General features: G+C 34.0%; 1 protein-coding gene across 1 annotated transcript in view; it reads right to left on the bottom strand.

Annotated features, from left to right (window-relative positions):
- Positions 1-380: 380 nt before the first annotated feature.
- Positions 381-27,863, bottom strand: part of PRKCI (protein kinase C iota) — a 59,009-nt gene continuing 31,526 nt past the window's right edge. The window contains exons 7-18 of the mRNA XM_045539647.1: positions 26,125-26,179; positions 24,956-25,014; positions 21,779-21,955; positions 20,363-20,460; positions 19,684-19,770; positions 17,753-17,888; positions 12,852-12,939; positions 11,745-11,870; positions 10,193-10,272; positions 7,055-7,144; positions 6,584-6,699; positions 381-2,976 (exon numbers count right to left, since the gene is read on the bottom strand). Of these exons, the coding sequence (XP_045395603.1) occupies positions 2,889-2,976; positions 6,584-6,699; positions 7,055-7,144; positions 10,193-10,272; positions 11,745-11,870; positions 12,852-12,939; positions 17,753-17,888; positions 19,684-19,770; positions 20,363-20,460; positions 21,779-21,955; positions 24,956-25,014; positions 26,125-26,179 (1,200 nt within the window). The 3' untranslated portion in view covers positions 381-2,888. The remainder of the gene's footprint in view (positions 2,977-6,583; positions 6,700-7,054; positions 7,145-10,192; positions 10,273-11,744; positions 11,871-12,851; positions 12,940-17,752; positions 17,889-19,683; positions 19,771-20,362; positions 20,461-21,778; positions 21,956-24,955; positions 25,015-26,124; positions 26,180-27,863) is intronic.

Genomic DNA, 27,863 nt, shown 5'->3' with positions numbered 1-27,863 from the left:
TAAATATGGTTGCTAGCTACAATTGAGAAAGGAGAAGTACTAGACTTTACATCACTGTAGAACATAATATGAGAATAATCTGGTCAGAATCTGTTTAAATTTGCTTCAGTTTTGAAACTAGTTAAGATGTACTATGTTCAGCTGATTTTTTAACTAATTTGTTTTCTAATAGAAGAGATGGAGTTAAAAATACAGTGGAGAATATTTTAATTCATGATTTTAATAATGTCTACACTATAGCATCAGTAATAACAGAATGCCACTTTAAGTACAGCAAAATTCCAAACTCTAAAATTTTCATTTTTTTCTTGAAAAAATTTTGATATATCTTTGTTCTTACACAAATTTCTGATATGTTACATACTAAAAATGATCCACTCTTGACAGGTATTAAACATTTTATTTAAAGAGTTTAAAGTAAAAAAAAAAATACACAAATACAGATTACATTATGATGGCCAAGGACTATTTCACAGACAAAAAACAAAACAAAACAAATTTATAAACTAAACGTACCGGTAGTGAACAAGCATAATATTTGATATCCAATCCAGGCTGCATATGCATAAAATGATCTGACCATATGGTTATGCAAAATAAATTTTTTCTTAGAACACCAAAATTCCAACCATTCTCACTATCCCCTGGTGAGTATTTTGAGAGAACTTCTATATAATATAAAAACAATTGGCATGGGCACTTAAAGACTGCAAAAAACAGAACATAATTAAAAACATTTTATAATGCATTTCTGTATAAAATATACACAGTAAATCTTATTAGTTAAAAAAAGATTAAAAAACAAAAGACTACCCTGAATAATGGTTAAAATCTCATCATAGAAAAATGCTCATCATTTTGTACATAAGTGGTAGAAACCATTGATAGGTTTTCTGGGGGGGTAGGTGAGGAAGGTGACTAATTTAAAGAAGTAATTCATTCAAAATTTATTTAAAATTGTGGATAATAACTCACTGCCTACCCCTTCTCAAAATGTTTTACTATGAATACGCTTTCAATATTTAACTACAGGACAAAAGAAAATAATCTGAAGAAAGTGTTTCTCAAAATGAGGCCCAAAGACGTGACAGAATGCCAAGGTGGGCCCAGTAATGTGCGTTTTAAACAAACTTCCATGTTCTAAAGTTTGAGAACTAATGCCCTAGGGGAAACAGCACCACTTAAAAGATCATAAACATATTTCTGACATAAGATGCCAGAATTCTCGGTAAGTTTATGATTTGAAGTGAATACTGCTTTTTGTTTTAAAACAAGTTTCAGGTATTAAGAGAAACATATATATATCTCTTAAATAAACATGTGAATGTATATAAACATTTTCCTTTGAGGTTTTCATTGCTTTCAGACAAGTTATTTGAAAGAAAAAGAGTACTTGACCAGAAACTTTAGAGAACTGCATTTCTGATGAAATGCAGCATCCAAAAAGGAAAAAAAAAAAAAAAAAAAAAATTAAATGCCTACACACTTTAAATCATTCTAAATTTAAGACTAGATAACATCCCTAAAATTAAATTTTACTAAGATTGAACAATTTTAAGTAATTTATATGATCATGGCTACATTTTATGTCCCTTTTCATAAAAAAAGATATTTAAAATAAACAGAAGGATGCTATATCTAGCATCTCTAAATAATAAATTGCTAAATGCTAATATTAATAAAAAATAATCTGAACAACTCTGCCCCTGAAATGTATTCTATGTATTGCATGTGTTACCTACTTAAAAACTCACTTAAGGAGCTGGAACCGTGATGTGTGAGTATGTATGTGTGTCCTGAACATTTATTCATGTTTACTTTATTAAAGACTCCATAAACAGGTTGTATAAGTACAAATAATGTGGTTATGGGGAAGAAATGAGCATGGTTAATACACTCTACTTAGAAAATAAATTATTTTCCTGTATACTAAATTATAAGGAAAAATATTAATACATTCTTCATCCATAGCATACACGGAATGCTTTTACAAGTTTGGTAACAAGTGAGTGTCTCATTATTTAAATCAAATCACAAAAAGCAACTCTGGGATTCACTCTCCAGTAAGAAATAAAAATATTATTGTACTTTTCTGTAAATTCTATTTCTTTCTTTCTTAATTTTCCATTCAACTGCATCCTGGGTCTTTTGCATCATTAACATTAACATTCCAGTTAAAGTTTCCGATAAAGGGATAAGGTCAGAAGCTACCCCTTAATATACTAAAAAATTACTTGCACCAGGTTTTCAAAAATAGTTAATGATTTGGAATCTGATTCTTAATAAAATGTACCTACTTTTTAACTCAAGAAGAATTTGTATTCCCCAGTTCTAAGCAAACGATATCTTTTATTACCAACTTAATAACTGTTGCCTTATCAATAATTTATTTATCCAAGGCAATAATAAATTTTACAGCTGAATTTTTAAACATAAAAATCTCAAAAACTAATAGATAATATAAAAAATTGTTGTATTTTGAATCTTTTATTCCAAAATTAAACTCTCAAATGTCTTAATGCAGAATGATAAAATTTATGGGAGATTTATGATGTAATCCCACTATGTGCCTTAATGCAACAGATACTTTCTTTTAAAAGCAGTGGTATTTTGTTTAAACAAAAAAGATAACTTTAATACTCATCAGTAGGCCTCTGAAAAAACAGTATAACTAAATTTTGACATGATTGTTTGGAAGCTAGTTTTAATTTCTTTTTCATTGTTAAACTTAGATGTAATAATTGATTCTTGTAGTCTATAATAGAAGATATTGAGTGTTTTTTTTTTAGGTTGCAAATATAAAATGGTTAATTGTATCCAGCCTGGTAACAAGTTGATCCATGCATTAAACGGCAACATAAGTAGAATACATTGATGGAAAATGAGGATCAGACACATTCTTCTGCAGACATCAAAAGAGGATTGATATACTCAAAACCTTCAAATTCAGACTGATCAATCTTCCTCACAATGTCACTGTTGAAAGAAAAATAAGTTTATGTTCATCATAATCAAGATTTCTTCAACCTTTAATTTAAATGGTAAAATAAGATTAAATAGCAAAAAATAAGGATAATTATACACATTGTGAAAAAAAATCTAGAAGTTCTTAGATTAATCCCACAAATTTTCTAGAAGAATCAAGAATAAAGAGTACTGAAAATCAAAAAAGACTAATAATCCCACAAGCAAGTTTAGAGCCAAAAAGCGTAGTTTAAAACTGAAGACTGGGAATAAAAAAGGCACAAATTGTCCCAAATCCAGTTAATCTTAACTTTTGACCTGAATAACATTCTTAATTATAAGTGAACATCCAGGTCTGAATTAGCATTCGATTTAGTAGTCACCTCAACAGCCAGATGGAAGATGGTGAAGAGAAGGCCCAGAAGTTAGCCAAAAGGAAAAGGCAATAGGAACAAGTACACTGAGAGACCTGGAGTAAGGAGAGAACACCACAGGGAGATAATGGGTCACAGAGAGTGGAGAGGCCAGCATTCCGTTACACTGGGCTTCTCGTTCAATACACAGTAAGAGTGAGCAGTACTATCAAATATTGTAATACATAAAGGTATACGCCATACTGTGGAGCACAAAGTTACAGAGGATACAGTCCCTTCCTTCAAGGAGGGCAGGTAACTCATTATACTAGAAAGCTACAAGAGAAAACAATACCTGCTAAATTTTATATACAATAAGCTAAGTCCTTTTCTAACCACAGTTCTAAAGAAAGGGGTGATTTCTAGTTGGAGAAATCAAGGAAGGAGTCAGCACTCATGCTACCAACACTTAATGAATGGAATTATGAAAGACTGTGGTAGGTCTGGGGAAATGCACGTAACTGGTTAGGGGTGGAGCACAGGAATAGAAGGTGACAGATGATGCTGGAAGGAAGGTAATGGCTAGATCAAAGAAGCCAGTGATCCAAGGAGTTTCACCTAGATTCATCAAAGATCTGGTTGCATCTGAGGTGGCACTGAAAGATGGGAAGATTTCAATAGGTAAAAATGCAGGAATGAGCAGGCAGAGGCAGAAAGATGACACTCGCCATCAGGGAATGGTGAATAACTGAGCCTGATCAGAACACTGCTTGTGTTAATAGTGAGAGATATGGCTACAAACTCAGGCTGGAGCAGACAGGGGAGGCCTCAAATGCTAGCCAAGAGGATAGATGTTATCTGACAGGCAACGTAGGAGTAACTGAAGGTTTCTAATTAAAGGGGATAAAGAGCTGGAGTGGTACTGCATGGCGTGTACAGAATAGGCTGCAAAGTAAAGGAGGGAAGGAGATGAATTAGGAGGCTGATACAATACTCTAGGTATGATTTGAATGAGAATTGAACTAGGGTTATGGCAATGGGAAGAGAAAAGAAGGATTTGATGGAAACGATGAAGAAAAATTTAGACGAATACTTGGCAACTGCAGGTATTTACAATCACTGACATTTTGAATCTGAATGACAGGAATACGTAGTGGTATAATGAGCAGACACAGGTAAACAAAAACAAGGAAATGATTGAGAACAATAGAAAAAGATACCATAAATGGTCACTACTTTTAGACTTCATACACTTGAGGTGCTTGTCTGACAAACCGGGGGAGATGTTAAACAGATGGCAGTGAAGCTCAGGAGAGATATCAGGGCAGGGGCTAAGTGCTTCAGAAACCCTCACTCATTTATTCTTCACAGCAACCTTATGAGGTAGGCAGTATGAGAAGGAATAGGCTCAGAGAAGTTATGCAATTCATTACAAGGTTACCCAGTTGGTAAGAGGTAGCATCGGGATTCAAACTCTAACCTTTTGATTAAATCCAGTGTTCTTTCTAATACATGAGGCTGTCAGAAATAACGATTTGGTACACATCTTTCTTCTCTAATAGCAGTGCACTTTTTGGGAGATTGGACTGTCTTGATTGTCTCGGAATGTCTAGTACTCAGCATAGTGCCTTCTGCTCAGTAACTATTTGCCAATTTAGTTAAGGGTCATTTAAATGGCTAGTATCCATGCTACAGGGTTGAACGAACTCCTCAAGGTACAAACTGTATATAGCAAAGAGAAGGCTGTCATGAACAGAACCATGGACTATCCTGGTCTCAAGGGGACAGGGAAAACAAATGTCAGATTAGTGGTCACAGACATGAAGCAGAACCAGGATAGGCTACCTAAGGCAAGGCCATCAGTGCCAAAGCTTTACAGACATTAGGGAAGATGAGGACTGACCAAAAAATGCTCTATAATTTAGAAATTAAGAAATCAATTCAACCTTCAAAAGCTGAAAAAGTAGGTTAAAATTGTGAGGGGTTAAAGAATTGGCAGTAAAAAAACATGAGACAATCAATGCTGACTATTCTGAAGGAGTCTGATAGATATTGCTTATTTGTCTGTTTGTTTGTTTTACCATGAGCATCTATTAACTTTTTTTAAGTTTGAAGATGAAATGAAAATAAGAAAAAAAAATGTGATGGTTTAAAAAGGGGCTAAGAGAAGGGAAAAGTCAGGCTATCTGAGCATGTTTGTAGACAGAAGGATAAAAGCTGGAAAAATATTAATAAATCAAAGAAAGTAAAGCAATAAGAGAAAGGACAAAATGAAATCCAGGAGGAAACTAAGGAAACAGGTCTAGGAAAATAGGAGGGGCCCCCCTTGTAAAAGAGGGAGAGGCTTCCAAGAATAGGAATAAGAAAAAGGTTGAGAAGAGTTAGAAAGCAATCCTGAGATGCAAGGTGTTCTGGTGACAGCTGTAAAGCAACCTCATATAAAAGAGGTTTCGATCCTTGCGGTCAAATTAAGGTAAGGTTAATCCATTAAGAGTGATAGAGAAAGGTAGGATTGAAGGCTTCTAAAATTTAGATACTATTTGAAACAGATGCTGTTGAGGAACGTGATAAAGAATTAAGATATAAGCAAAATGACTGCCAAACAATAAGGGCCTCCTTGACATTAGAGAGAATGATTCTGTAATGATAGGTTAATGATCAAAATATCTCCAAATTATTTTAGTTATCTTTAAAAGATGCAGTATAAGCACAAAAAATATTTGAGATCACTGCTGGCCGGATTTGCTAATTTGATGTAGTCTTTTTAAAAAAGTAATTTGGCAATACATATCAAGATCCTTAAAATTTTCACACCCTCTGACCTAGTTCCCTTTCTAGGAATCTATCTTAAGGTAATACTCAGGAAGTCAGACAAAGATGGTCATCATCAAAGTGGGAAACAGTGTAGCACAGGGGAAAGAGCACAGGCCTTAGTCAGTCAGATTTGGGTTTGAATCCTGACTCTGCCACCTGATAGCTGTGTAACTTTGCTTAACCTCTCTGAGCCTCGGTTTCCTCATCTGTAAAATGAAGATGACAATAACTAGTTTACAAGGTTGTTGTGAGAATTAGAAAATGCACATAAAGCAAAGTAGAAAATAATGGCAGTTATTGTTAAAACTTATAATAATATAATGGATTCAAACAGCCAGTAACTGAATGGTTACAAAAATTATAGTATAATCTGGAAATAAAACATTTTATAGCCATTAAAAATAGAGTTTTCAAAGAACTTTAAAAATATTTCAGTGTGTAAAACTACTTACTCGTCATCTGGAGTGAGCTGGACAGGTTCATTCGTAAACTGAGAATCAAAGTTGTCTAAACCAAATTCCCCAGAAATATTTGGTTTAAAGGGAGGTACCACCTGCTTCTGCTCCATCTAAAAAGACATATCAGATAACAGCTCAAGCCTGTATTCTTAGAAAAATTCTACCTCTACATTTCTCCTCTGCCTTCAGATGTTTCTCTATCTTATTAAAGTGAGTTCCTAGGCATGGTTTGACAATATTAACAATGATGAACATAATTCATAAATCCTAATATTGATATGGGCCTCAATAATACTGCAACCTGCTCTATAGCATTGGTATTCTATTATTTTGTTTTTTATAAAGCACTCTAGAGAATGGTTTTAAGTTATTTAAGCTGTGATATGCTAGTTTTTTAAGATAATAAAACTTGGCCCAAGATATTAAATGGAAGCCTAATCTAGAAAGCAATCAAAATTTACATACCATGTCCCAATCAACATTTCGGAAGAATGGGTGTCCCTGAATATCAGCAAATCCTGTTTGAGGATGACAACCCAATCGTTCCTTTGGGTCCTATAGTGAAAGAAATGTTTCAAGAATTGGGTGAATGTCATTCTTTAAAATAAACCAGCTTTGTAACCAGGGTTTTGTGCCTATTACATGATAACTTTATTTCTGAAGTTGTAATTTTCTACCTTTTATTTCTAGAAAGTACAGCTCTAGACCAAACTGAGTTATTAGAAGCTTGTGACAGGTAAGATTTCCTCATGGCTCTTTCTTCACTTATCATGTAATTAAAATGGACAATCATCACCACTCCTTGCTAAAGAAAAATGAGAGGAAAAAGAGAACAGCAGAATCACTGGAGCAGCACCAAGCTATTTCTTTGCCATGGGCTACCGTGATAGTGAAAACATGTAAAGCCCCAAACTTCACCACAAGTTTGTTCTTAGCTCAATTTATGAATAAAAGCCCTATTCCCTAATTATAGCAACAAAACAATCTGTGTAAGACAATGATACAACCATTATCTGAATCACTGGACTGAGAAGGAGCCTGCAATTTATAAAAAAAGTCTTGGCTTAGTCATTACTATGAATGAGAACATGTTCCCATTTTTCTTTCTTATAAAAGGCATTTTATTTTGCATATTAACACCTCTTCCCTTCATTTTTCACTATGTGAAAGATTAGGTTTCAAGTTTAAATCTTTCCTCGCATAAAGTATTGACTTAAAACAAGCTTCAATTTCTTATTTTATTGTAATTCATCATTACCTTACCTATTTACCTTAGAAAGTAGATGCACACCAACCTTTCCATCCTGTCATTTATTTAAAGTAGAATTAATGATTACCACAATCACAGCTTAGAACTTAAAACCCTTCTAAGCCTACCAACTGCAATGAACAACTGAATAATGTTCCGATTTTTAAGAGCTGAAGACAGTATTTCATCTCTTCTGAATTTTATCTAATTCCAGCTTTTTGTTGACATGAGAAACTTGTAGGAAACACTACTGCCCAAGTGCTCAAAAACTACATGGTACAAATAGATTCCAAGGATAATGATACAGAGAAAATTGAAAAATAGAGTTGAAAGTACAATTGCAGCTAACCCCAAAGATTCAATTTTCCCCTAATTGAGAATATGATATATATCATTTACATTAAAAACATTGTATGTAATATAAAGCTGGGAAGTAAATTGTATTGGCAAAAGGGAAAGGACAACTCACCTCTGGATTTAATGCTGTAATTTTTTTTTTAATTTTTAAAAATTGCTTTTTCTTTTATTATTTCATCTACATAATTACATTTCTCTAGCACTTTGGTACTTTTTCATTGTAACTTACAATGGCATTCTTTCTTTTTTTTATTTCAGAATATTACAGGGGTACAAACATTTTGGTTACATGAATTGCTTTTTGCACAGTTTGAGTCAAAATTGTATGTGTGGCCATCACCCACACAGTGTGCACTGTACGTGTTAGGTGTGAATTTACCCCTGCTCCTCCTCGCCCCTCCCACCTGCTTATTTCCACTGAATTTTACTATCATACGTGCATAAGTGTTGATCTATAAGTTTCAATTTAGTAGTGAGTACATACGGTTTTTGCTCTTCCATTCTTGTGATACTTCACTTAAAAGGATGGTTTCTTGTTCCATCCAGGTTGTTACAAAAGGTATTAATTCACCATTTTTGTTTTATGACTGAGTAGTACTCCATGGTATACATATACCACATTTTATTGATCCACTCATGGATTAGCAGAATCAACATTGTTAAAATGTCTATACTATACTACCCAAGGTGATTTACAGATTCAATGCAATCCCCATTAAAGAACCAAATGTCATTTTTTTGCAGGTCTAGAAAAAATAATTCTACACTTTGTATGGAACCAGAAAAGACCCCGACCTAAGCAACCTTAAGCAAAAAGAACAAATCGGGAGGCATCACTTTACCAGACTTTAACCTATACTACAAGGCTATAGTAACCAAAACAGCATGGTACTGGCACAAAATATAAAACCATCATCATATTACCATCTGATCTTTGACAAAAAGCAGACAAAAATATACCCCGAGGAAAGAATCCCTATTCAATAAATGGTGCTGGGAAAATTGGATAGCCACATGTAGAAGACTGAAACAGGATCTGCACCTCTCACCACTCACAAAACTTAATTCATGATGGATGACAGACTAAGGCATGAAGCTATAAGAATTCTAGAAGAAGAGATCAGAAAAATTCTTATAGATATTGGCCTAGGCAAAGAATTTATGAATAAGACCCCAAAGGCAATCACAACAATAACAAAAATAAATAAATGGGACTTGATCAAATTAAAAAGCTTCTGCACAGCCAAGGAAACAATCAATAGAGCAAACAGACAACCTACAGAATGGGAGAAGAGTTTTGCATGCTATACATCCAATTAACCAGAATCTACAAAGAACTCAAGCAAATCAGCAAGAAAACATCAAACAACCCCATTAAAAAGTGGGCAGAAGACATAAACAGAAGCTTTTCAAAAGAAAATAGACTAATGCCCAATAAGCATATGAAAAAAATGCTCAACATCTCTAATCATCAGGGAAATGCAAATCAAAACCACAATGAGATATCACCTAACTCCAGTGAGAACAGCTTTTATCAAAAAGTCCCAAAATAACAGATGCTGGTGCAGATACAGAGAGAAAGGAACATTTATACAGTGTTGGTGGGACTGCAAACTAGTACAATCTCTATGGAAAGTAATGTAAAGATACCTCAAAGAACTAAAAGTAGACCTACCTTTTGATCTAGCAATGCCACTACTGGGTATTTACCCACAGGAAAAAAAGATATCCTATAAAAAAGACACTCACACTCGAATGTTTATAGCAGCACAATTCAAAATCGCAAAGATGTGGAAACAACCCAAGTACTCATCAATACATGAGTTCTAGAACTCATGTTTAGAACATTAGTTTAGAACTTTAGAAAAATTCCAGATCAAACTGATAAAGTTACATACTCTGCTGTTTTACTTTGCCTGAATCTCTACTTGCCAGTTTGGTTTATATAGATAGAGACAAATCACAAAAGATTTTTAGATGATTTATACGATTTATACCTTGTTGAGAAAACTCTTCAGGACACTTGCCGCTTTTACAGACAGAGAACGTGGTATGCGAATTTGTTTTTCCAAAATAACTAGAAAGATAAAAATTATGGCATTATATTTAACTTTTATATGGCTTTAATATTTAAATTTTTATAATGATATATTTAAGGCATTATAGCAGGAAAAAAATTAAGATTTATATATACAATGGAAGCATCTCATGTTCTTGCCCAATTCCCTTCCTCTCCCTTCTTTTCAGAGATAGCCTCTAATCTGAACACTGCATTTATCATTCACACACATCTTTTACTCTTTGACTACCTTATTTTGTCTGTTTCCTCATCTGTAAAATAGGAATAAAAATAATACCTGCTTCATGATTGTTATAACGTTTAAAGGATCATTATTTGTAAAATGCTTGGCATACATAACATTCAATGTTATTGAAAACTGCCAAATTATTCTCCAAAGCTGTTGTTGTCAATTTTCATTCCTACCAGCAGTCTATGAGAGTTTATTGCTCCACATCCTTACCGGCCCTGGTATTATCACTTTTTTTTTGTTATTTGTATTGGTATGAAATTTTTGTCAAATGTATTGATATGAAACAATACCTCATTAATGTTTTAATGTGCATTCCCCTAATTCCTAGTCAGACTGAATATCTTTTCACATATTCCATGGCCAGTTGGGTCTCTTATTATATGAAATGCCTATTCATATTCTATGATGGCTTTAATTATTAAATGTAGAATTTTACAGCAGTTTTCATACTTGTTTGGATTGTGTGGTAGAGGTCGCAGTGCTTATCTGCTTGTTTCTGTCAATTCTTTGTATTTCCCAACATGGGTCCTTTTTTTCCCATCTTTTGATCCCTCTTATATTCTTGGTGTTTTACTTTCCCCCCATACTGTTCTTGAACTTATGCACTCAGCGTCAGGTACATGTGTAAAGATTGTCCTCTCTAGCCATAGGATTCGTTCCTCCACTCTGTGATATTAATATGTAATCTAAAGGAACCTCTTTGTTATGACTTTGACTATGAGAAGGTAACCGTGAAGAGGACTGAAGACGACAGAGGAGAAAGGATGCATTAAAAAAAAAAAAAAAAAAAAAGGTAAGGCCGCGTACGGTGGCTCATGCCTGTAATCCCAGAACTTTGGCAGGCCAAGGCAGGAAAATCCCTTGAGCCCAGAAATTCAAGACCAGCCTGGGCAACATAGTGAGACCCTCATCTTGACAAAAAATAAGAAAATTAGCAAGGTGTGGTAGTGTATGCCTGTAGTCCTAGCTACTTGGGATGCTGAGGAAGGAGGATCACTCGAGCCCAGGAGCTTAAGTCTGTGGTGAGCTATGATCCTGCCACTGCACTCCAGCCTGGGTGAAGAGCAAGCCTATATCACACACACACAAAAAAAATCAAAACCGCATACATTATGTCAGGAGTACATTATCCAGATTATTCTCATTTTTCTTACTCAAAGTAAAACCTTGAGTCGCCCTCATTTGTACTCTGAAATAGGTTATTCACAGAGAATCTCTGTAAAATATTGTGAATTACCTTGGAAGAGATAATCTTCTGTGTTCTGATCAGGGTTATCAGAGCTCCCAACAATATCAAACGGAGATCTCCCTGCCATCATCTCAAACATCAGTACTCCAAGAGCCCACCAGTCAACACTGAAACCTTCAGAAAGAAATTTTAAAGCAATAAATCACACACGTGACGTTCTTGAAAGTCAGTAATTGGAGATTCATTCTATGACATAATGAAAAAGTAAACTCTAAATGCATTATAAGTATCATGGCAGGCACTGAGGATTACAGTAATACTTTACTTACCAACAAGGGTAAGTACTAAAAGATAACTTAAAAATAAAGTTATGGGAAAAGAAAAATGTTTCTTTTTCCAAATATGTTTAACTTAAAACTCAAGCTTAGTATCTAATATTTTAAGGATATAATTAAATTTTATTTAAGAATAATTTCTCTGGTTTGAAACTTGATCTTGTGCTAGTTGATTAAAGACCTTTGAAGGATTTTGGATTCAAATTGTGAGCAGCTTTCAGAAGTACCACATCCTCCTTTACATCTGCTGAAAGCAGAGAACCAGCTGAAAGAAGAGGGCCAGAACCCTAAAAGTTAAATGCTTTCTTAATATAAATGTATCCTCTGGTGCCTGAGAAGCAATCTTTCCACCATCTTTCAGATTCCTGAGAGAAATATCCCAGGAAATCTGAGCCATCTTCCAGAGATTCATGACTCTAGAGTCACGTGGCTACTGGTCTGAATCCCTACTCTGCCACTTTCTAGATGCATGACCTTGGACAAGTTATTTAAACTTTCTGTATGTCAGTTTCCTCATCTGTAAAATGGGAATTAACAGTGCTTACCTCATAGGGTTAAGAGAATTAACTTAGTTATTATATGTAAACTGCCTGCTATTCTTTAGTGTTTATCACTAAGAAAACATTATTCAAATTTGTACCCCGCCAAATACTATCTCTGATTTCAAAGTTTGGGAATCTTTGTGTAAGTTTCAACAGGATCAAGAAAGTTTATATTAATAAGATCAGTATTAAAATGCTTTAGCATACTATAATGCAATTGATACCCCATTTAGCCACCCATCTAGCAATAGCTAAAATACCACCTATTTATTCATTACCATAATCTTCTCCTCTTAAAATTTCAGGAGCAATGTAATTAGGAGTACCACAGAAAGTGCTGGTTGTATCTCCTGGCCGTAATCCTTCCTTTAATGAAAAAAACAAAGGAAAAAGAGAGAGAGGAAAAAAAAAATAAGAAATATGATCAAAAAGTCTGTTTTAAATCCATCTTTTCTATTTCATCTGTCCTATTAGTTCAGCATCTGTAGGTAATATATTAAGCTTAAATAACATCACTAGAACAGTTGCCTTTATTATTAAAAGTCATGGATCACCATGACTAAATAGCTTAAAGAAAATCTATCCTCATTAGATGTTGCTAGAATCAGTTCAATTAAGATAAAAATTGCATTTAAAATATTTTATATTCAAGTTAAAATTTAGTACAAAAATTTTAACTATATGAGTAAAATAAATCACATTTCATGAAGAAAAGAAGCAGTTAAATCCCACCTCCTAACTCACCCACTTGAGATTATAACGTTTTCCTTCTGCTCATTTTTCCTAAGGTACAAGGTTTTTGGTTTTGTATTTTAACAGCTACAGGATAAAGAAAATTAAGGCAAAACACACTAATAGGTACAAGTAGAGAAATTATGTAATAATAAATGGAACAATCACCAAGTTATAACAAATACCAACAAACTTAGGTACACCTAACAAGACAGCCTCAAAATATAAACAGTAAAAATGGGCAAAATTAGGCTGGGCGCGGTGGCTCATGCCTGTAATCCTAGCACTCTGGGAGGCCCAGGCAGGCGGATTGTTTGAGCTCGGGAGTTTGAGACCAGCCTGAGCAAGAGCAAGACCGTCTCTACTAAAAAACAGAAAGAAATCATATGGACAGCTAAAAATATATATAGAAAAATTAGCCGGGCAAGGTGGCACATGCCTGTAGTCCCAGCTACTCGGGAGGCTGAGGCAGAAGGATTGCTTGAGCCCAGGAGTTTGAGGTTGCTGTGAGCTAGGCTGATGCCATGGCACTCTAGCCTGGGCAACAGAGTGAGACTCTGTCTCAAAAAAAAAAAAAAAAAAAGAACAAAATTATTAAGAGAATTTTACAATCTCCATTTACAATAGGAGATTTTAACACATCTATATCAGGAAATGATAGATCATATATACCAAAAATTAGTAAGCAGAGAAAGATTTGGACAAAAGCTGAGCTAAAAAAATATAAGAAATACATATATATGTAGAATATGTTTATCCATATGTCTGTGTGTAGAGGGGGAGAAGGAGGGAGAGAGATTCCCTGCATGTAAAAGAGAGTATGTATTCTTTTTAAGTATACATGGGATACTGACCATATACAAAGTCATAAATGAAATTTCAATGTATTTCAAAGAACTGATATCATTCAAACCATTCTCTGACCACAAAGCAATTAAATAAGAAATCAATAATTAAGAAGTCTAAAAACAACTGAATAACATTATATATGTAATTAGCATCTTTTTATTTTAAACTTTATAAACACTTCCTATGAAATTACAGACTTCCTATTAATGACTACACAAAATTCTATGGAACATATATGCCTAGAATTTAACCATTTCCCTATTGTTACATTACATGGCCAGGTGCAGTGGCTCACTCCTGTAATCCTAGCACTCTGGGAGGCCGAGGTGGGAGGACTGCTTCAGCTCAGGAGTGCAAGACCAGCCTGAGCAAGAGTGAGACCCCATCTCTACTAAAAATAGAAAAATTAGCTGGGCATGGTGGTGCATGCCTATAGTCCCAGCTACTAGGGAGGCTGAGGCAAGAGGATAGCGTGAACCCAGGAGTTTGAGGTTGCAGTGAGCTATGATGACACCACTGCATTCTAGGTCAGGTGACAGAGTCAGACTCTGTCTCAAAAAAAAGACTACATGTTACAAAATTCCAAACCAAAAAGCAGGGGCAATACATTAAAAATCAAGCCTTCCTCCCATTCCTGTCCCTGACTTATCCAGTTCCAGCCTCCAAGAGGCCAACATTGTTAGGAGGTTCTTACATGTTTCTCCAGAGATATTCTGGGTATAGTGAATGTATTTTTCTTCAAATTTTACCCTATTATATATAATACTGCTAATAAACATCTAGAAGAAATATTTAGTAATATACTGGGACTCCAAAGCTTTTCTAATGATTCCTAATAGGGATATTATATGCTATTTTTATATACTAAGAAATATGAATGTGATTTATTTTATATTACTGGCAATGGCTTGTTATACATTCTCATGATAAATGACACACTTTCAGGGCAATAGTCAGAGGCAAGAGATGTAGTCTGTTAACTAGTAACACAGCTGTGCTAAATCAATTATTGTTGACTGACCATCTTGAATGTAGATCATCAGCTAAATTATCTACAGCATAACACAAATGTTATTATTAAAATTCCTCTGCTTATAAAAAAGTAGAGTCAAAGACCCATCAATTCATAAAACCACTAAAGTTTTCACTCAATAAAATCAATGTTCATAAAATATTTAAAACAAAAGTCTGAATATATGAATTCAAGTTTTCATCACTATCCTCTGCACTCTTTATAAAAATGCATCTAGTGAGACCCTAAAGAGATTAATTAAACCTAAAGGAAGTATTACTGAAGAAACTGAAAGAATTTTTTAATTTCCCAAGGAATTGTTACAAGCAAAAGAAATTCACCCAATGTTTGCATGAGGTCCAACTTCAGGAAAGTTGAAATATTGACTCTAAGTTATAAGATAGGCACATTCAAACTTTTGGAGGGTTAATTTCCCATAAACTAATACCACAGCGGTACAAATGTGTTAGTGAGAGAAAAGACAAAGTACTATCAGTAAGGTCTTTAAACATAAGTTCCTAGCTCAGTGTCTTTTCCCACTAATAAAACTAGGCAGTTCCTGAGTAAGGGGGAAAGAAAGAAAAGGAGGTAGGCAGGCAACTAATTTAAAGACCTACTAAATAAAGATCTCTGAGATTTATCAAAGATCCTGGTGAACTTGATTGAGGATCCCTGTAAAGAATGAGAATGTATAACATAACAAGCCAATATTATTTTTCAATAAGAGCAACAAAAGACTAAGAAAGAAAGACAGCCTTAATTCATTTTTGTGATATTTTCATTAAGTAATGCAAGGCCACTATAATTTTTTTTTTTTTTTTTTTTTTTATGAGACAGAGTCTCGCTTTGTTGCCCAGGCTAGAGTGAGTGCCGTGGCATCAGCCTAGCTCACAGCAACCTCAAACTCCCGGGCTTGAGCAATCCTACTGCCTCAGCCTCCCAAGTAGCTGGGACTACAGGCATGAGCCACCATGCCCCGCTAATTTTTTCTATATATATTTTTAGTTGTCCAGATAATTTCTTTCTATTTTTAGTAGAGACGGGGTCTCGCTCTTGCTCAGGCTGATCTCAAACTCCTGACCTCGAGCGATCCACCCGCCTCAGCCTCCCAGAGTGCTAGGATTACAGGCGTGAGCCACCACGCCCAGCCTATAGTAATTTTTAAAATACAAAAAGTAAACAGTCGATGTGTGATGCTAATAGAATAATACATAAAAGATGATTCTATACTTTAAGACTTTACTTAATGTTACAACCATTTTATATTGTTATGCATTTTTATAAATATCTTAAATGACTTTATGATATTTATCATAAACTACAATAAAAATTTTGGTTAGAAACCTCTCCTCACAAACCAAAGTATTTACTAAGAGTATATATCCAAGAGGCAGAATTACTAGATCAAAGAATATGGCCATCTTTAAGATGCCTGATACATTCCCACCAAACTGCTTTTCAAAAGGTTGTAACAATTTATACTCCCACCAATGAAATAAGAGAATGTCCATTTCATTAAACTCCTGTAAAATACAGACTATTCTAATTTTAAAACCAATATCTGACAGGCAAAAAAAGGTCTCATTGTTCAATTTGTATACTTTGTTAAAAGGCGAATACTCTTCATAGTTTTTGTTTAGTTTTATTTTCTCTTGAGAATTATAAGATTCCTTTATTATTGTCACTTTTTTTTTGAAATGAGAAAAAATATCCCTTTGGGGTAAAAAAAGACACAGAGATCAAAAAGGTATCACAAATATAAGTAATGGGTACACAGGGGTTCCACTCACTAAACTTTCTAATTGTTTATGATTGAAAAATTGCATAATAAAAATTTTAAGGAGTATGATAAGAAAAATGCCTTTGAGATCTGTACATGAAAGCAAAAATAGTTTAGGTGAAGATTTTATTTTCTAACGTATGCTGAACAGATAATAAGGTTAGATCTTCAATACACTTAGACTGCCTCATGTAATATTAGCATTTAGATAATCTCCAGACTCTGGAGACACCTCCCTCAGGTGAGTGGGGAATGCAATTCCCACGTTTATTAAACATGCTTGTTGCCATATTACTAAGTAAGGATAATTTTTTATCAGTCACTTTTAACAAGGAGAGAAGTTCCCTGCACATTTTGTGGAAAAAGATCAGACCTTTAAAATGAAATACTGTTACAAAAAGAATAAAACAATAAGAAATAAAGAAAACATGTTCTGAGAGTAACTAAAATTCTCCTGAATGCATTAATTCAGAGTCACTACTAAATGGCAAAAATTGAAAGGTGGTATGCAAATGGTTGTGGATTACAGACAACTTTTATCTCCAGATCTTCTTTGATAGTGTCACAACTTAAGACAAAAAGTTACAGGCAATAAAAAGAAACTAACTCTTACTGTAGTGCATATAACACAGAAGATATGGAATTTTGCAAATGGTTAGGAGAAAAGCACATTTGTCTTTGTGTTAGAATTCCAAAACGTTTCCTAAACAAAGTAGCAATCATTTCTTCATCTTAAAACGCGAAGTTATAAAGACTATTTTATGAGCTTCTGAAGATCTTTTTAATGACTAGAAATTTTTCCTCACCTTACACATGCCATAGTCAGTGAGCTTAATGTGCCCTTCAGAGTCCAGTAATACATTGTCCAGTTTCAAATCTCTATAAATTATCCCTCGCTCATGAAGATAATTTAGTGCTAGACTGATTTCTGCAGAATAAAACCTAAATTAAAATAAAAAGTAGGTTATTTTCTAGAGGAAGATAATATTTAAGTCCTGCACTTGCAATTGGAAACATAAAAATCACATCAAAAGATTTTTTTTCTTCCAGTGATTTTAGGAACTAATATTAAAAATAAAACAAATTGAAGTACCACTTTAAAACATTTGAGTCCAAAACAAAATTAGAAAAGTTCCAGTCTAACTTAAACTCACATTTTTCATAAAGTTATTAATTTGAAAGTCTCAAACAGGGATTCTTAATCTGGGTCCTTCAGACAGTCCAGTCCATACTCCCACAATCGGAGGCAAAGTTGTATGTACATATGTACATGTACATTTTCTAAAGAGTTCCCATAGCTTTATCACTTCTCTAAGGGACTGAAGATCCCCCAAAAGGCTAAGAATCACTGATGGGTCTAGAATGGAAAAAATACTAAAAACTGACTACTGAAAAACCATTAAATCCACATGAAGATTTTAGAAAAGGAATTAAAAGAAACTATTCTACAATCATAAAATTTAATAATAAGGAAGGTACTTTTAAAAACTGCTACCAACTCACTGGTGATAACCAGCACTTTTGGACTGAAAACTAAAAATGTTAACACCTAAGCAGGTTTATGGCTGCTTTGCTGGCACATCATCATGATCATGTTTCTAGCTACTTAATTCTATAATTAGGGAACTTGAGCCCTTATTCTGTGCTCCAGTTCTTAGAAAAGCAAAGATGGTATGAACCAGAACTGTCACTTTAATATAGTAAAAACCAGACTAGTTTCCCCAAGTCCAACTGAACAAATACTAGCTATGTTCACAATTCAAAATATCATCTATGGCTTTGCTATGAAGGGTGACTATTGATAAAGCCTAAATACACAATGAAGATAAATACATGGTAAAAGAACAGTTTGGCCCCAAGATGAGTATAATTTTATAACTTCTTATGAAATTAAAGGATATTATCACTTTTTGACAAGAAATAATGAACTAGAAAAATTTCTACTACATAAGTTATTTTTAAAAATGAAATCTCTAACCTTTGTTCACCACTTAATAATTACATACATATGCAAAATCATGCTTCATTTTGGCATTACTCTTGTGAAGTAGGAAAGGGTGACAATTACTGCTAATTATGAATAAAAGAACAAAATAAAACTGTTTAAGGCCATGATCTCTTCTCACCTATCTCCTCCAACATATAAACAATTAACAATCTCATATATTAATATCAAATTAAGGGTACAAAATTAGTATTCAACAGTCCTTTCTCTTACTCATCAACACTTATAGGATTAGAGGGGGAAAAAGGTAAAGGCAGAACAATTCAGAAATTAAAATCACAAGAACAGTAGTCAGAATTACATACTAGTTTATGAGGAATTGTTTTATTACTTTCAAATGTATATGAATAAAACTATTCTAATGAAAAACTGTCAAAGGAGTCACTGTAAACTTGATAAGATTAATAAATGTTTGCAAATTTATCAATTATTTGAACAGTTGATGCTGAACAGACAAAATATTTGAGAATAATTGGTTTTAGTAGATTAAAGTTTTCCCCTTTTAATACTGTTTACACTTTTCAATTTCTTAGGAAGCATAAGAACTATATATAATAATATATATCCTACAATACATATGTGATAATAACTTTTAGGTTAGCCTCTACATGACTTATAAGGAATTAACTAGTATCAAAATAAATTATTTATCTGTTTTCAATCACTGTACATAAAAACTCACATAGTTCTGAAAAAAACTCAACATAAGCAAACAATAAACAAAAAACTTACCTAGCATGTTCTTCAGGAAGTTTTCTTTGTCGTTGCATATGAAACATTAGATCTCCTCCATTTACATACTCTATAACAAAGAACAATCTAAAACACACGAGAGAACCCATGAAATCAAGATCCAAAACAAGGTAGTGTAACTTTGCAATTTAAACAATTCAGAAACCAGTTACAACACAGCATTCTCTATGATTTAGCCTTTAAATAGATGCCAAGAATTTGGTGGAAACAAAGGGTATCTAGAGTATAGTAGATATAACAAAGTAAATCAGCATAATAATTCTGTAACCTGCTACGTCTGTTGTAAAGCAGTACCACTTGCAAACCAGAGCCACTCACTCCCATTCCAACTTTAGTATTTGATAGATAAGTCATTTTCAACAATATTTCCTCTCCAGTTAAGGTCTAGGAAACTTTAAAGTCATAAAAGTAGAATCCTGGGTAAATTTAAGAGGTTAGATTTCTACTGCCATAATTATGACCTGGGTTTTTCTTTTTTTGCCTAAAGCAGGTCATTTCCAAATGCTGATCCAATGTCAAACTGGTATCACTGACTGGAGCATGAGTAGCAGGAAGTTGTAAACACAGTACCGTTGTGTCTTTCTCCATGACTTTTACTTCATGAATTACAGCAGAATGGTTCTTATTGTGTAATCATTCCACTATCTTTCAATCTTACCTGCTTTCTGTTTGGAAGCAAGAATGCAGCCCAACAAGAAAAGGATGATTGGATGCTTGCTCAAACACATGCTTCTCTGTCTGTACCCAATCAATATCCTATTTTAAAATATGAAAGAAATCTATGTCAAATAAAATGATATCATCAAAACCAATGATAAATTTGCTCTTAACAATTCAATTATCACAAATGCAATTTTTAACTAACTAGGCTAAATATCAAAACCATTGATAATCATAAAACAATTTACATACAAAGAGAAAAATGTCACTAGTAAACCTGTCAGTATTATGAAATGGTCTACAAAGCTTTTAAAAATCTCAAGTAGGCCAGGTGTGGTGGCTCACCCCTGTAATCCTACCACTCTGGGAGGCCGAGGTGGGTGGATCGTTTGAGCTCAGGAGTCTGAGACCAGCCTGAGCAAGAGCGAGACCCCCATCTCTACTAAAAATAGAAAGAAGTTATATGGACAACTAAAAATATATGTAGAAAAACTTGGCCGGGCATGGTGGTGCATGCCTGTAGTCCCAGCTACTTGAGAGGCTGAGGCAGGAGGATTGCTTGAGCCCAGGAGTTTGAGGTTGCTGTGAGCTAGGCTGACGCCACGGCACTCTAGCCTGGGCAAGACAGTGAGACTCTGTCTCAAAAACAAACAAACAAACAAACAAACAAACAGCTCAAGTATTTCCCCTGATAGTAATATGGTTTTTATTTATTTATTTATTTATGTATTTATTTGAGATTGGGTCTTCCTCTGTCACCCAAGCTGCAGTACAGTGGTGTGATTATAGCTCACTGCAACCTGGAACTCCTGGGCTCAAGGGATCCTCCTGCCTCAGCCTCCCAAGTAGCTGAGACTAAAGGTGAACATCATCACACCCAGCTAATGATTTTTATTTAAAAAAAAAAATCTAATAATAATTAGATTATTTTAAATATCTCATATAGTCTATTTGAAGCATATATTTAGAAAAGTAGGCTGAAATAATACAGTACAAACATTGAGTTTTTCCCTGAAACAATATTCTTTTTTTTCTGAGACAGAGTCTCGTTTTGTTGCCAGGCTAGAATGAGTGCCGTTGCGGCAGCCTAGCTCACAGCAACCTCAGACTCCTCGGCTTAAGGGATCCTACTGCCTCAGCCTCCCGAGTAGCTGGGACTACAGGCATGCGCCACTATGCCCGGCTAATTTTTTCTATATAGATTTTTAGTTGGCCATATAATTTCTTTCTATTTTTAGTAGAGACGGGGTCTCGCTCTTGCTCAGGCTGGTCTCGAACTCCTGACCTTGAGCAATCCACCCGCCTCGGCCTCCCAGAGTGCTAGGATTACAGGCGTAAGCCACTGCACCTGGCCTGAAACAGTATTCTTAAGCAGTGTAACAGTTTAGAAGTAGTAAAACATCACTATACTTACCTCATCATCATTGACAAGCTCTTTTTTCACAACTTTCATTGCATAAATACGATCTGTTTTTTTTAATCGAACCAAAAGTACTTTGGCATAACTTCCTCTTCCTATTACCCGGAGCAAATCAAAATCCTGAAGACCTAAACTGGATGAAGCTTTGCCACTTTCCCTGGTGTTCATTGCCTGTTGAGAACATTTACATCAAAGTGTTATACCTGGAAGTATTTTGCATAGTACTTTATATTTCTAACACCTAGTTATACCTATAATGATTTAAAAATATTTTCTGAACATAAAAATATTTTCTGTATCATTCCAAACCACATAATCTAACTACCCAAGAGGCAGGATGAGTTCACAAGTAGAGCTAAGATGGGCAGTAACAGGAATGGGGACGGAGGCGAAATCTGAAAAATTAGCTCCTTGAAAAGGACATCATAATTTTTGGGTATGGGGATAATGGAGATACTTGAATAAGAAAATGACACTAACTTTGGTAACTGGGAGATTGGAGGTACCACTGACAGGGAAAATAATGTGCGTGGATAGGACAAGATCGGCAGAGTTGCTGGAGATAATAGTTTGGTTTTTAATAATGAATTTAGAAGTTACAACGGGACATCAAGATAAAAGAAAGAGTCTGCTGGAAACTTGATATAGGAAATTTAAGCTAGTGAGAGGACACAGTCAGAGGCATTTTTGGATGTTATAGGCAGAAAACAAGTACGAAGCAGTTCAGCTAATGGAAGACATTCTTATCCACAGAATACCAAGGCCTCTTTGAGATGACAAAGTAAGCCTTATAATTCATCCACAACTAGAAATTTAAGCTTCTGGCAATTTATGGAGAAGCCTGAAGATAATCTTTAATTAGATACCTGCAAAATCATCAGCATAAAACCAAGAGATGTACAAAGAGAATAAAGTATGAATTCTCTGAAGAGTATCAAGAAAAGCAAAGAGCAAATTTTTGAGAAACATTAAAAAAACCCAGTAAGTACAAAACAGAAAGAAGAATACTATGAAAACTGAAGGAGAATGACAATCCAAAAGAATGGTCACAAGTGAAAATTTAGAAATAATAAATAAATAAAGTGGAGTGAAAAGAAATCAGATTTGGGCAGGTTAAGAAAGAAGAGAATGGTAAGAAAATAAGTCAATATACAGACTTTCAATGTGGTTAATCAGAAACTATCAGAGAGAATCAAATGGAACAAAAAAAGCACAGTACCTTCGTAGACAAAATAATAAGACTGAAACCAGATAACAGGGAGATGTCACTTTCAAAGGACTTGGAAAAAAAAAAAAAAAAAACTACTGACCTAGAATTCTAAATCCAACAAAAATTGCTCCCAAAATGAAACTGAAATAAAAACAGTTTCAGACAAAAACTCAGAGATTCCATCACTAGCAGGTTCCCACTAAAGGAAATACTAGAGCTCAGATGAAAAGGACAGAGATACAGGAAGGAACAAAGAACAAAAAGGGTAAAATGTGGGTAAATCTAAATAAGGACAATTTAAAAACACTAATATACACACAGACAGAATTTTAAAATACGAAGATAACAGCACCAAAGATAGGAAGGGAGGGGGAATGAATGTAAAGTGTGTTAAGGTCACTGCATTTTCTGGGAAATGGTACATGTATTATTAATAATTTGTATTCAATTTTAATAAGCTAAAGATGCAAAGTGGGCCGGGCGTGGTAGCTCACTCCTATAATCCCGGCACTCTGGGAGGCTGAGGCGGGAGGATTACTCGAGGTCAGGAGTTCAAGACCAGCCTGAGCAAGAGGGAGACCTCGTCTCTACTAAAAATAGAAAGAAATTATCTGACCAACTAAAAAATATATATAGAAAAAATTAGCCAGGCATGGTGGCCCATGCCTGTAGTCCTAGCTACTCGGGAGGCTGAGGCAGAAGGATTGCTTGAGCCCAGGAGTTTGAGGTTGCTGTGAGCTAGGCTGATGCCACAGCACTCTATCCAGGGCAACAGAGTGAGACTCTGTCTCAAAAAATAAATAAATAAATAAAATAAATAAAACTAGGCTTCACATTTGAAAACTAATGACATTTACAAATGATCAACTCAACAAATGCCAAAGAATGCTTTTGATAATATTCAACATCTTTTTATGATGAAAAAAAAAAAATCTCAGCAAACTAGGAATAGAGATAAACTCCCTCACTCTGATAAGGAGTATCTACCAAAAACCCTACAACAAATATCAAACTAATAATGAAATATTGGAAGATTTCTCTCTGAGATGTAGAATAAGACAATGATGTATGATTACTACTTCTATTCAACATCATTGGTCATCTGTAACATCACTGGTCCTTGCTAATTCAATAAAGCAATTAAATAACTCAGGGGTCAAGAAGTGGGCAGACAAAACAAGACTGGCTATGAATTGGTAAGTGCTTTAACTGGGTAACAGATACAGGAGCTTGGTTATACTATTATATTTTGTCTACTTACAATTATGTTTGAAAATTTCCATAATAAAAAGTTGGATTTTTTAAAAAGGTAACCAAGAGAAGAGCAAAATATAATGCACCTATCAAACACTGGAAAGACAAGGTAAATATAAATCTTTTATGGCCAGAAATAAACTTGAAAAACTGATAATAGAGATATAAACATTATGGACACAACTAGAAATAGTTAAAAAGCTTGTCTCTAAGAAGTCAAACTGGGAGTGGAAGGTATGAGGTATGGTAGTCTTTTTCACTATAAGCTTTTAAAAACATTATTTTAATATTTTATATTAAAAACTTGTTTTGTTTTAAAAACTGAAAAAATGCTTAATAGTCAGAAAAAAAATAGTGGCAGTTAACATGCTTCATCATTTTTACTCTAAATAAGCAATTAGCCCACAAAATAAAAGGGTCTGCTATATATTTTAAACAATACTACGAAGTATATTATTAAATACATCATAATTTTTAGATTAACCTATTTTAAAATGAAAATAAGTCATCCTACCAAATTATTTCCTAATTTAAATTGAATTAATAATTACTAAATTAAATCAGAATAATACTCTGGAATCATTAAAAATCATTCCTGTATTTTACCATTATGTTCTAAAATCTAAGGTCAATGTGTCATATTTTAAACTGTTGAGTCTTACTAAAAAAATTAATGATGCAATGCACAATGAAACAAATTATCTTACCTCCTTCTCTTCACCAACTTGGTCCAAACTCTCATGACTTGAAGGATTATATGGAATTACTAAAAACCAAATCCCAAACATGAAAAAAAAAAAAAAAGAGGTGGGAGAAGAAAAACATAGCATCTATTAACGAGTTTGACATAAAAATCTTCTCTTGATTTTTTTTCAGTTTTTATTTCTGAATAAGTTTTTATTATTTAAAAGTGAATACCTGTCCTACTAATAACAAACTGTATATACATATAATAGCAAAATCCTAATCTTTAGTGAGGGTAAAGAGAACAGTCTGGTAGCCAAGTACTACTTTTAACAAATATTTTTGCTATGTTTTAAAAAACATCTCTCTCCTTTACAAATTAATTAAACACTTCCTTCTATTAGGATGACTCTGTAAACTATATTTAAATCTTTTACTATGACTGAGGCATAGAGATAGAGGGCCTGTGGTTTTCACTTCTCACTCCCTTCATAGTCAAAATTTTTCTGACTGCTACATAGGTTAAGTAAAGAACCGACAAGGATGTGACTTCCATTTCTTAAAGCTACTTGGGAGGTGGGGAGTGGAAAGCCTATATTTCATATAGCCAGCTTCTTCCATGGCCGAGAGATTCCATTCTGTCTTTCCAGAAAAAACTCCCTTGTCTTCCCTTTCTCAGTTCAGTTCAGAGCAGATCAGGCTGCTCTACTCCTTTCATTGTTCTCCAAATTTTCCCAGATATGTGTTTAAGATTTTGTACCTATGTAACATTGAACTCACATCACCTTTCTGGAATTTCCTATGCTGCATCTCAACATCTTTTACATAATTTCTATTTCTGATATTAAAGCTTTTAATAAAAACAGGTCACTTGAACACAACACGGCTCACAAAATCAGCTTCATATTTTTTCATTATGGAAAAAAAACTGAGTTTGCTGAATTTAAAGGATCTCAAAGAAATTTATCTGAACTAGAAAAAATAGTCATTTGTTGTAACTACATAGTTGTCTTTTTAAAATGCCAAATGTGTATGTTAAATATTGTGACTGACTTTACTACCACAAAATATGCTTACCTACTTTTATTTGGGAAGAACAAAAATGTTTTTACATTCAGGTAAGAGTCACCTAAAGAAATATTTAAATGCTATTTTGTTAATGAACAATGATTCATGCCAGTGTCATTCTTACCTGTCTGTGCATGGTCTGAATGCATGGATGACTGATCCATGGGCATCATTGGCTCCTACAAACATTTCAGAAGATACAGTAACTTAGTAGATTCTTTTTAAATCCCAATATCTCTGTTAGTCCAGAAACAACATTATTTCAATGAGACACAGCATACCAATATGTAATTTTGAAAGAATATAACTTAATAAGTGAGAATTATGTTACTAAATTTTACTTTTAATTTCATTTTATGAAACCATACAATATTCCTGTGAATGAAATAATGTTAGCCACATTTTACAGAAAACAGACACAAAACTAATTTCAGACCACTAATTAGAAATCAAATTAAACTCCTATATACTCTGATTTGTTTCTCTTCTACACTACTTATTCCTTCAAGCTCCACTTTAAATCTTTGGCAAAAGGAGTCTAGAATATGAGCTCTGTAGCTGGGACATAGACTTCAGGATATCTATAAAACCCTTAAAATTATATGTAAAATTTAGTAAGTTTCCCATTTTTCTGAAGATTCTCAAAGGTGTTAGTGGCCTCCAAAAAGGAAAAGAAATACCTCCTAGAAACTGACTTGACCAACTAACTGCCAATAATCTTAGGAATAATGCTAATTCAAACCAAAATTGCTACTAATTCATTAATCTTGGACCCAAGTTTACTGAATACTATTAAATAGCAGGAAAAAGCAAAGTTGAAAAAAAATCATTAATTATACAGTTACAATGTTAAAACTGTCTTAAAGATAGGCTTATAAGTAAGCTTATGATTTTTAAATGCATTTAACCCTTATCGTAAAACAGCAATATAATCACTAACTCTGTTCCTCTTTCCTTGTACATGTATGAACACAAAAATCATTCCCTCACCTAAGATTACACAAAAATATCAACAGTAACCTGGATAAATTATAATTTTTAGCATCCTGTTGATAACTGTTCCCTAAGATTGAATCTTCCCCTTAACTACAAACCCATTATATGAACTAGCTAAATAATTCTAATACCCAAGATCCACTAGTAATAACTGACTTTCACTATGTCTGAGGAAGGTCTTATGAATAAACATGGTATAACCATTATAGAGGATAATTTAGAAAGATGCATCCATATCTTTTTAAAAAAGCATATCTTTTAACCCAGTAATTCTACTTCTGAATCCTTAAGGGAAATAATATATATACCAGGAAGTTCATTATGAATTTCTTCATAGAAAAATTTAGAAAACAACTCAAATGTTCAATCACAGGGAACAGAAATAAATTACAGTATAGACATATAACAAACTATTATGCTAAAAGTGATGAGGATATAGATATAGAAAGATGACCAAAATAAATTGTTCAGTGAGGAAAAAAAGGGTTAGAAAACAGCATGCATATAATCTCACTTTTGTTAAAAAATATGTAAAAGAAAGACACACCCAAACATATGTGCCTTCTGGTAGATAAACACTCAAACTCTACAAAGTAGTCTCAAAAACAACCCACAAACAAAAACAAAACCAGAATCTGGTCTGCTCATTGGCTAACAACTGTAATCCTAGCACTCTGGGAGGCTGAGGTAGGAGCATCACTTGAGGTCAAGAGTTCGAGACCAGCCTGAGCAAGTGAGACCTGTCTCTACCAGAAATAGTAAAAATTAGCCAGGCGTGGTGATGCACACCTGTACTTCCAGCTACTCAGGAGGGTGAGGTAGGAAGATCCCTTGAGCCCAGGAGTTTGAGGTTGCAGTGAGCTATGA

Source organism: Lemur catta, chromosome 1, assembly GCF_020740605.2.
Source record: "Lemur catta isolate mLemCat1 chromosome 1, mLemCat1.pri, whole genome shotgun sequence".
Taxonomy (NCBI): domain Eukaryota; kingdom Metazoa; phylum Chordata; class Mammalia; order Primates; family Lemuridae; genus Lemur; species Lemur catta.
The sequence above is the reverse complement of the archived record's forward strand: the minus strand, read 5'-3'. Positions and strand labels throughout refer to the sequence as shown.